A 12,118-nucleotide genomic window follows, 5' to 3' on the forward strand; every position below is an offset into this window, starting at 1 on the left:
GGCTCCATTCTGCTGCCTCACGTGACCATGCTGTAGTGCTCACATCTCTGTGTTCCAGGGTTGTACAGCTGCGGGTGGGGACATTCCTGTAGGTTCTTCCCCAAGATGATGCGGTTAAATTTCATGGCTGGGGCGCTACAATTGTAGTACTGGGCACACTTTGTGGGGTGGGGTATTAGCGTCTCCGTCGTCGTGTTGCAAATGGGGTTCACGTCGCTTGTCGGTGCAATCAATGCTGATACTGGAATCAGTGTGAAGTGGCAGGTTGAAACTAGTTTGCAAGTGGGAAGTCAACTCCACCCCTCGTTACCGTGCCACCAAACACACTGCATCCTTCTCTCTCCTTGCTCACCTCTTACTGACCGCCTCCGTGGTCTAGTGGTAGAGCGTCCGCCCGGAGAGTGGAAGGTGGCCGCGTCATACCAAAAAGACGTTAAAAGATGGTACTGTTTCTGAGTGGGGTATTCATGTTAAACTGCGGCATGGTATCTCAGTGGGCTAGCACTATAAATCGGCATCAGTCCGGACTAGTACAAGCAGCCACACACACACACACACACACACACACACACACACACACACACACACACACACACACACACACACACACACACACACGTCGCTATATAAGTGCAATAATCTTGGACGCAACGTTAAACCCCATTTCACCACCTCACCTCACCTCACCTCACCTCACCTCACCTCACCTCACCTCTTACTTCCGCTAAACAGCACAGTGAATCTTAGCCTCTCTTACACGATCACCTCACCTCACCTCACCTCACCTCACCTCCGCCGACAAACGATCCTCACCGCATTCTTGCCACCTACCCTCCCTAACCTTTGCCCAACATTACACTGAAAACAAACACACAGTAAACACACAAAGACAGCACAACACAAACACACATACTATACACAGGAAACACACATTGCAACACACATACAACACACACCAAACATACATCACATTGTACAAGAGAAAACCCCAAAAATAAGCACAGCACATACACACGACCACTACACACCGATACCATAACCACCAAACACATCACATAATAGACACCACAAAAAAACATAGCACAACACAGGCACAGACATACAAGAACACAACACACATATACTTTACACACACACGGAGGCAACACACAACATGCCCACACAACACATACATCACGCACAACACAATACAACATCTTTAAAACATTGAATCATGCTCACATGATTCCAGGGCGACCAGCAACAACATCAGGAAGTACAACACTCGACACTCACACATAATGGGGCTGCAGAAGAGATACAAATCGTCTACAAGAAAACTTATGCATTAAGTCGTATGCGATCATCTGGTTGGATAAAACGAAATTTCACTTGTATTTTAAAACGATTGGTGTTACTCAGAGCTAGATCTGTATATTTTAATATAATAACAAATTCGTATTGTGTAGAACATGTAAATGGTCGTTTGGAATGTGTTTTAAAAGTACAATTTTGATTTGGTTGGTTGGTTTGTTGTTTAACGCTGCACTCAGCAATATTCCAGCTATATGACGGCGGTCTGTAAATAATCGAGTCTGGACTAGACAATCCAGTGATAAATATCATGAGCATCGATCCACGCAATTGGGATCGATGACATGCATCAACCAAGTCAGCGAGCCTGACCACCCGATCCCGTTAGTCGCCTTTTACTACAAGCATAGTCGCCTTTTAAGGCAAGCATGGGTTGCTGAAGACCTATTCTATCCCGGAATCTTCACGGGTCTACAAGTTTGAATATGACTCCAATCACTTCCTGTATCCATAATGATCATAATGTCCTTATGTCTCAGTGTGTCAGTCAGAAACTTCAAATTCGGCCACACTCGGTTATCTTGGGTTAAGAAGAAAACAGCTGTCTCCCGTCTTGTCTGTATAGCTCTTCAGACAATGGTCAGCGTAAGTTAAATTCCACTTCCATTTATTATTTTGTCAATACGTGTAGAACTGAAGCTAAAACTGTAAATATTTATTGAATATACTTGTACTGGCATGCTTTATCTAACTTAAATTCCACTTCCATTTGTTATTTTTATGCAGCCTGATTAACATAAATCACAGCTTACCTTATCAACGCTATAACCGATATAGTGCAGGTGCTTGTGGTGTCTTGACTATAGGATTAAATGTCATTGTATATTAGATAAGAAAAATGCGCATATTCTTATCTGAACAACAGATGGGTTTTTTATGTGCAAGGATATATTGGGTCTCCCTGTGCTGTAAAGTCTATTGTACATACATGGACAGACACAGATACGCACAGACGCACGCACGGACACGGTTTTGCCTGCACAAGGCACACAGTCATCACAGATCATGAGTTTCATTTGTTCTAAGTAATTCACGATCTTCTCAATGAAACACTGTAACCTATATTTGGGAATGAAGTTATTTTTCTCTTTGTTGTTTATTGATGCAATCAGCCAATAATCAGCTACATGGCAAGGAGCATGTAAATGACTGAGTTTGAACCACACAATCAAGTGATATATATTTTGGGGAGGGGGACACGCAATCAAACGAGTCAAAGAGCCTGACCATCAGATCAAGTTAGTAGCTTCTCACTACCAGCATAACAGTTTGTCTTTTATTGAAATTGAACAGGGCCTGTCTCATTTCATTTTTATATCATTACCATTTCTTAGTGTGACACAATCAGTATCGTTAACAGCTGATATAATTGACAGCCGTTGTGTACGTCTGGTACGCGTAAAGGTGTTCATCCACCTGCCGTTATATGCGTCTACGTTGAGCTTATCAAAATCTCTATGAAGACGAGTTAAATGTCTGCGTGTCTGCCCAGTCAATAGATGAAAGACCCGTGAAGATCCGGGGTAGAATAGGTCTTCAGCAACCCATGCATGCCGTAAAAGGCGACTGTGCTTGTCGTAAGGCCCCTAACGGGATCAGGTGGTCAGGCTCACTGACTTGGTTGATGCATGTCATCAATCTCAATTGCGCTGATCGATGCTCATGATATTAATCACTGGATTGTCTGGTCGCCGTCATATAGCTGGAATATTGATGAGTGCGGAGTTAAAAAACAAACAAACCAACCAATCTTATCTTGGAGTCAGGTCAAAAGATGTTAGTACTTAGGAAACATACTGGCTTGTCGCATTAGTTGATATGTCACTTGTCCCAATTTCTTTCATCAACAAATCATGTAGTGAGGGTAACTTTTTATAGTTATAATATTTCAGGTCTTGTCAGTGGAAATGGCTACACACTTTTCATGTAGCCAGCTGGCTGGGACAAAATGAGTTTATTACAATTCTGTTACCCCTTTTTTAGTTTTTGCATTCTACTAATGATAACATCAAGCACTGACTTAAAACACCATAGTTATTAGTTGTTGCAAGCAATAATCGACCTCCTCAATGAAACACTAGAGTCTATATTTTGGAATAAGCGGTAACACACGGTTATTTTGTTTAGAACCACATTGTGTCATAATACCTATCATAAAGACTTTTTCTTAATACTTTAATTTTTCTTGTAGAATGGATGAAAACACAAACAATCAGTTTGGGTCAGAGTGTAGTGCGTTCGCGTGCCGTTTAAATTTGTAATTTATATATTAAGGATAGGGTGTGTTATTCATTTATCGTAATGATTAACAGTAAAGGTGCATATGGTAAGGTTTGATATATAGTTCAGGCGTGTGAAGGAAACTGTGGACACAATCACAGCGTTTGTTGTAAACATCTTCTTTTCTTTTAAAGGGGGAGTGTTTGTGTCCCTCAGTTTCTGGACCAGCCAACCCAGAAAAAAAGACGTAAAAATAATGTCTTCCCCTGGCTTCATCCACTGTCATCATTGTTTGTTGTCTCTGTTGTGTTTGTCAAGGCAAAGTTGTATTTAACCTCAACTAAACAACTACACAGCCGGGCAAAGGAAAGTACACGCACATGTTTGATGGTTGCTAGAAATAATTATTCGATGGTGAAGTATAACACGGTTCTCATAGTGTCTATTTACCTTTGCAGTATTTCGGCGACTGTTTTAAACCTTGCAATTGAACTGTGTTCATAACGTTTGTTATTTTGGGTCAAATCTAATTGTCACGTGTAAACGTCCATTGGCCTGGCAGTTTATGTCCTGGTGGTTTATCACTAGCTTGATAAAGTTACCGGTATCTGTAGCGAAACGTCGCACTGAAAGAATAGAAAAGTTGAGCTCATGTCTTGGTCTCGACAGTTGCAGTCTTGGTCTAGACAGGTGCAGTCTTGGTCTAGACAGTTGCAGTCTTGTTCCAGACAGTTGCAGTCTTGTTCTAGACAGTTGCAGTCTTGTTCTAGACAGTTGCAGTCAGTTACAGTCTTGTTCTAGACAGTTGCAGTCTTGTTCCAGTCAGTTACAGTCTTGTTCTAGACAGTTACAGTCTTGTTCTAGACAGTTGCAGTCTTGTTCTAGACAGTTGCAGTCTTGTTCTAGACAGTTGCAGTCTTGTTCTAGACAGTTACAGTCCTGTTCTAGACAGTTACAGTCCTGTTTTAGACAGTTACAGTCTTGTTCTAGACAGTTACAGTCTTGTTCTAGACAGTTACAGTCCTGTTCTAGACAGTTGCAGTCTTGTGCTAGACAGTTACAGTCCTGTTCTAGACAGTTACAGTCCTGTTCTAGACAGTTACAGTCTTGTTCTAGACAGTGACAGTCTTGTTCTAGACAGTTGCAGTCTTGTTCTAGACAGTTGCAGTCTTGTTCTAGACAGTTGCAGTCTTGTTCTAGACAGTTGCAGTCTTGTTCTAGACAGTTATAGTCAGTTACAGTCTGGTTCTAGACAGTTACAGTCTTGTTCTAGACAGTTGCAGTCTTGTTCTAGACAGTTGCAGTCAGTTACAGTCTTGTTCTAGACAGTTGCAGTCTTGTTCCAGTCAGTTACATTCTTGTTCTAGACAGTTACAGTCTTGTTCTAGACAGTTGCAGTCTTGTTCTAGACAGTTGCAGTCTTGTTCCAGACAGTTACAGTCCTGTTCTAGACAGTTACAGTCCTGTTCTAGACAGTTACAGTCTTGTTCTAGACAGTTGCAGTCTTGTTCTAGACAGTTAGTCTTGTTCTAGACAGTTACAGTCCTGTTCTAGACAGTTGCAGTCTTGTTCTAGACAGTTACAGTCTTGTTCTAGACAGTTACAGTCCTGTTCCAGACAGTTACAGTCTTGTTCTAGACAGTTACAGTCCTGTTCTAGACAGTTGCAGTCTTGTTCTAGACAGTTACAGTCTTGTTCTAGACAGTAGCAATCTTGTTCTAGACAGTTGCAATCCTGTTCCAGACACTTGTTTGATAAAGTTACCAGCATCTGTAGCGAAACGTCGCACTGAAAGAATAGAAAAGTAACAGTCTTGTTGAAGCTGTGATGACAGCTACAGGCTCACAGATGTGTCTACAGGCACACCTTGTACAAAGTAATATCACTTGGTCCCAGCTGTTCCTTACAGTCATCATCACGTGGTCACAGATGTTCCTTACAGTCATTATCACTTGGTCACAGATGTTACTTACAGTCATCATCACTTGGTCACAGATGTTCCTTACAGTCCTCATCACTTGGTCACAGATGTTCCTTATAGTCATCATCATTTGGTCACAAATGTTCCTAACAGTCATCATCACTTGGTCAGAGATGTTCCTTACAGTCATCATCATTTGGTCACAAATGTTCCTAACAGTCATCATCACTTGGTCACAGATGTTACTTACAGTCATCATCACTTGGTCACAGATGTTCCTTACAGTCATCATCATTTGGTCACAAATGTTCCTAACAGTCATCATCACTTGGTCAGAGATGTTCCTTACAGTCATCATCACTTGGTCACAGATGTTACTTACAGTCATCATCACTTGGTCACAGATGTTCCTTACAGTCATCATCACTTGGTCACAGCTGTTCCTTGGTCATCATCACTTGGTCACAGATGTTCCTTACATTCATCATCACTTGGTCACAGATGTTCCTTACAGTCATCATCACTTGGTCACAGATGTTCCTTACAGTCATCATCGATGATTAAAGGTGTCTTGAGTGATGAGGCCTTACTGTATATAGAATGGCCAGGTCGTGTACATACTGTTGAGTGATGGTATGCGTACTGTGTTGAGTGAATGAGTAAATTGGGTTTGAGGGCGCTCTGAGCATTATGTGAGAAACATCCCAATGAAATATAAATTCGCAATAGTAGGACCATTTATCTTTCAGGGAGAGAGGGGATACGATAGTTTCTGCTTCAAGTAATAAAGTTTCGTCTGACAGAATTAGCCGAACAAGGTTAATGCACGCCAAAGTCCGCCGTCAAATATCTGGAATATTGCTGACTGTGGCATTAAACATACATATGTATATAACCATGTATATACTGTTCATTCCAAACTATAGACACCTGTATTTTATTGAAAAAATCGTTAATTGCTTGGAGCAAATGAAACTCATGAAAGAATGACTGTGGTCGTGCATACGTCCATGTTAGTGTGTGTGCTAACTCAGACCCAGACCCTCTCACTCGCTCGATCACTCACTCACTCGTCCCAAATGGAATCTGTTTCGGCAGATAATCTGGACTAACGAAGCATTTATCAATAAATTATAAAAGGACCATGTTTGGGTCGAGATATTACGATTGCCCCTTACTACAGTGTTGCACAGTTTCTGAAGTATTTCCCTATATTTGTCAGCAGCAGGATTTCTGCACACGTACGCAGCAGACGTAATTCCAACAAAATCCGTAAACACGTTGTTGAGAAAAGTTTTAATTTACATTGCAATTGTGATTTGTAAAACAACGGATTTTTTACGAACACCTGCAGGCGCGCAATTCGGCGTCAAAAATAGGTGCTCCCGTTCCGTAATCGTGGCACACGCCAGTGTAGACCAGTCGCTGATTAACGCACACAACGTAGTAGGGAGAGTTGAGGCGCCATTCGTAGACGTTGAGGCCGTCGGCGAGGTTCCTGCAGGTGGGGTTGTTAACGTGGCACGGTTGCCCACAGTCCGGTCCCCCAAGATATGCATGCTGGTCATATTCGCCTGGAAATGAACATTTTTCAGATCCCGCTATATTTGTAATTTGAATCCGAAAGCACACCAACAACATGTATAGCCCTTTTAATATTCAAAGTAACGTTCGTATTCAAATGACACATTTTGCAGGATCAATTTCATTTAACAGTCCTCTAATGTGAAAACAGTAGTTTGGATGATGGAACTGTATTACATTGTTTCTACTGAGATTGGGTAGAAGGTCAATGCATTGTATTTGGACAGTGATTAGTTGTCAGGAATGTTGTACTATTTAATGTAAGCAGTTGTGAGGAAGTTACTATATAAACTGTAGTGAACTGTGATAGAGTGGTACAGAAACATGTAGAATATTCTATGTTGTAATGACACTGTGAGGCAGTACATAAGGGGACAAGAGCGTGCCTGACTAATTGCCTTGATGTCCACGGTTCTGAAAGAAAAGGGGACACGGGTGGCCCAGTCGTCTTAGGTGCCGCGATTCGCTGTGTAGAGTTGGGCATCCCTTTGGGCATGCCAGAAACCTATAATTGTGGGTTCGAATCCCGGTTCGCCCCGATTATGTTTCTAGGTTTGTCAGCACCATACCCGTGCTCGTGGGTTTCACCGAAGTGGTAAACGTCTGAGACCTGCATCACTTCGGTGCTTTCCTCCCACATTAAGCTGACATGCCGCGATATAACTGGGATATTGTTAAAAGCGGCGTTAAACCCAACTCACTCACTCACTCTGAAAGAAAATGAATAATGTCCAATTGGAACTAAAGACTCATGAAAGAACTTGGTATAAGGGACATATGGCATTATCCCACGTACTAGTATAAGGCCAGTATGTCAAAACCTAAAGACATTTCCATTCCTCTTTTGTACTGGATTCCAAAGCTACATAAACATCCCTACAAAGAGAGATATATTGCTGAGTCCAGTATGTACCACCAAATTCTCCATCTCACAGATTAACCACAATCCGAAGTACAATCAAGGAAGGACTTCTTTCATTACATTCGCAGAACGTATTTGAGACAAGACTTATTTGACTTAATATCATGTGGATTATCAAAACTCCAAGGGATTTGTTTGAATGTTTACAATTTCAGAAAAGAACCAAGTTCACTTATTACAAAATATTTGTTTTTCAACTTTGTACAATTAGGGAAAAACTTCATTCCTTGATCCATGGAGCATTTGTTACTAAACATGGTGACCATATTTACATCTGTCTTCAGAGGTTCGGGACAAATTGTTCCAAATGAAAGCAAATGTCAACTGAAGTTTAATGTGAAAACAATTTGTGAAATGCTGGACTTCCTTATTGATATTATATATGTGAAATTAATGGGTTGCGGGTAAGGCGTTAAGGCAAGAAGTAGGCATCCCCTACTGGCCCCCTTCTGGCTGAAGTGTTTCTTTAAGCATGAATCTGAATTTCTGCTCGAATTGGCAAAATCAAAACAAGGGATATAAGCCAAGAAGTTTGACTTGTGGCGTATCATTGATAATGGTCAAATAGCCACTTGTTTCCCTACTCGAGCTAGAAATAATAGAGACCAATGAAACTGACTCATCTGTTTCAGAATTAGATCTATGCATTAACATTCGGAGTGACAAAGAGCTATCCACATGACAGTGTGACAAGAGGGATAGTGACTTAACTTTCCAATAGTCAACTCTCCCTTTATGTCGAGTAATGTTCCAACAGCTGCTGCCTGTCGTGTCTACATTACACAACTTTTGAGGTAAAATCGATCTTGCTCTTTATACAAAGATCTTAAAGAGCATCATACTTGCTCAAAAGTTGTTCGATCAAGGATTGTAAAAGCGACAAAATCCTTTCCATATCCATAAGAAATCCCCGTCAAAAGTTTATTTACGATTCGGACTATATCATGAGCATGTGATCATGAATCACTATCAAATAGTGATGATACCAGGTGTTACCGAAAAGTCGAACGTATCCTTGCCAACCAGTGGCACACGTCACAAACACATGCAGAGGCAAGACAAGTGTTCAAATGACAAAACACAGGAACAATATGGTAAAAGTCAAAATAGGGAATTGTATCCGAAATCATTGTTGTCGCTGCTGCTTCAAACTTGGAGATGTCCTGCTTATGTCTACCACAAAACATTCCACCTCGGTTATAAAAGGTTAGGGTTTGTTTAGATTTAATTATGTCATAAATTCTGCAACAGGGGCGGGGGATATAGCCATGTTAGTGGCTAACTCTTGTTTCTGTTAAAGGTACGCCTATGCTCCTATTTTCTTTAGAGAATAAGGAAGCCTGGGTACTTACATTTCCCCAGGGGCTCTGTCCTGCTGCCACACGTGACCATGCTGTAGTGCTCACATCTCTGTGTTCCAGGGTTGTACAACTGCGGGAAGGGACATTCCTGTAGGTTCTGCTCCCAGGAGTCTTCCATGGCAGGCGTGTTGCAGTCGTAGTACTGGGCGCACTTAGTTGGGTGGGCGATCAGTGTTTCCGTTGTCGTCATGCAAATGGGGTTCACGTCGCTTGTGGGTGCATTCAATGCCGATGCTGGAATCAGCGTGAAGTGACAGGTTAAACACTAGCTTGTGAGTGAGGACTCTGAGGTCCACTCCGACCCTTGTTAACAATGCTACCAGAAACTCCGCACTCCCCCTACCTCTACCTACCCCCTCTCCACAATGACCTCTCTTACACCCCACATCGCATCCCTCTCTCCACCTATCTTTCTTACCCTGCCGATCAACACTCCCACCCGGCCCCCCTTTCTCAACCAACTTTTACCACAGCCAACCAAAGATCCTCAACACAACCCTCTCTCCACCTACCTTCTGAAACTTCAGCCGTCCAACGTTCCTCACCACACCCCTAACTCCATCTACCCTCTCTTACCTTAGCCAACCAACGTTCTCCATCGAACACCTCTCTCTATGGCCATCTACCCTCTCTTACCTTAGCCAACCAACGTTCCCCATCGCACCCCTCTCTCCATCTACCCTCCCTTACCCCCACCCAGCACAATATAGACACTACAACATACACACACAAGAACACAACACACACATAGACACACACTCACAACAAACACACATCACATAGCACAACAAACATAGCACAAAACACACATACAACAACAACAAAAACCACAACACACACATACTATACACACACAGACACAACACACACAACGTATCACAACATCACTAAGAAAGGGAATCTTGCTCACATGATTCCAAGGCGGAAATCAGCAGCATCAAGAAGCACAACGCCCTAAACTCACACATCATGGAGTTATAGATGAGATCCAAACTGTCAACAAGAAAAGTAACGCATTTAAATGTTGGAGTCGATGTAGAGTAAACGAAATTTCAGTTGTTGAATCTTAAGCAGATTGGTGTTACTCAAAGCTCGATCCGGATATTTTAATACAATAACAAATTAGATTAGAAAAAAATCATCAAAGCAGTTCACATTGGTAATATCAAGTATTGTTTTTCGAATATTTCATTTCTTTTGTGCATGTTAAGAATACATAACATAAAAATATGTTTGACTATGTCATGGGCCACAGTTCGGCATTGACATTCTCGCGATTCTATTATAGAACATCCCATTTTGATCATATAAGACAGAACATAAAACACAAAACATTGAAGGAATGGGTAAGCAAAGTTGGCAAATCCTGTGTCGTCCTTCTGACCTGAGATACTAATGTATCTTACTTATCGTGTTGGTCGTACATTTGTCTCGCATGCATTATTACGGTGGCCCATAAGGGACATGGAGTCTGTTTTTCAATATTTTGATGTTTAACTTACTTTTATCTTAACCTTTTGCAAATTAACACAATCTGCCATACAAATATGTGATAAATCATGTATAAAAACATCCGAAAACATAGAAAATGTACTTTTAAGTAGCTTTTGAGTCGCTGAAATGTGAAGTGAAAATGTCAAAGACTAAAATTCATTTCAGTTTTTGACATTTTCATTTTGTGTTTTTGACATTTTCATTTTAGTTTTTGACATTTTCGTTTCGTTTTTCAGCGATTCAATATCTTCTTTACACATGATTTATCACATATTTGTAAGACAAATCATGTTAATTTGCAAAAGGTTACGATAAATGTAAGTGAAATATCAAAATATTGAAAAACAGACTCCGTGTCCCTCATGGGCCACCGTACATTATAGATTCCACATTCTTATCTTTTCATTCACAAGACGAGTCCATTTACATTTACTGTGAACATTACAATTAGCAATGTAAATAATTATGACATGGGAAAGATCACATTTATGGGCAAGGCGCAGCATGTTGAAACAGGGATATTTCTAACACCTTTTGTCAAAATATGGTTCACATTTGTTTTGTCTAAGTCTGCCATTAAATAATTGCTGAAGATATAAATCACAGCTATATCAATTTGTGGCCAGTAGTCTTGGTAGGAACATAATAATATAGTGTTCCTCCCACTTTTGTTTTCCATATAAATACATAAAATTTATTATTTTTATTCAGCCTGATATATAGAGAATCTCACACGAGTGGCTTTTGATATCAAATAGTTGATATATTTTCAAAAGACACGAGGGTGAGATTTTATTTATCATCCAACATCATTCTTTCAACTTTTTCAATTTATAGACAGTAATTAGCAGCGTCTTCAGTGTAAAAAGTATTGCTAACAGCTTCAGTAGCAGAGCCATTAGTGATGTCATTTCATTGTGACGTCTTGGTAACAGTGACGTCAGAATGGTCTGCAAAGCATTGTGATGTAATTTCATTGCAGCGATATCTACAGTGTAGATATCGCTTGATCTCATCCAAGCAATATCTCCTGTGGGAGCCAGTTTTGGATGATAAATAAAATGAGTATGAACTTACCTTGACAGGGCTGCGTCTGATACAGGACCACTGCTGGTGGTAGTGATGAGATACGCGTCACGCTTCTTAAACGTAGCACAGGCAGTTTCTGGAAATGTCAGCCGTTATCAGAGCAGGCAGAATATAAAATGACTTTTGCGCATTAAAGTAACTATTCTTAAGCTGTCATAAAGTGCTGTTTGTCAA

The 12,118-nt window shown here is 40.9% G+C and overlaps 1 protein-coding gene across 1 annotated transcript; it reads right to left on the bottom strand.

Moving 5' to 3' along the window:
* Window positions 1-6,771: 6,771 nt before the first annotated feature.
* Window positions 6,772-12,102, bottom strand: LOC124146574. Its single transcript, XM_048401725.1, has 4 exons — window positions 11,933-12,102; window positions 10,272-10,354; window positions 9,353-9,595; window positions 6,772-7,068 (listed from the first exon to the last, which is right to left on the bottom strand). Exons 2-4 carry the CDS (start codon window positions 10,330-10,332, stop codon window positions 6,833-6,835), a joined length of 540 nt encoding a protein of 179 aa, XP_048257682.1. The 5' UTR covers window positions 10,333-10,354; window positions 11,933-12,102; the 3' UTR covers window positions 6,772-6,832.
* Window positions 12,103-12,118: the final 16 nt, after the last annotated feature.

Source organism: Haliotis rufescens, unplaced genomic scaffold (assembly GCF_023055435.1).
Source record: "Haliotis rufescens isolate VD_foot unplaced genomic scaffold, xgHalRufe1.0.p SCAF_23, whole genome shotgun sequence".
Lineage (NCBI taxonomy): Eukaryota > Metazoa > Mollusca > Gastropoda > Lepetellida > Haliotidae > Haliotis > Haliotis rufescens.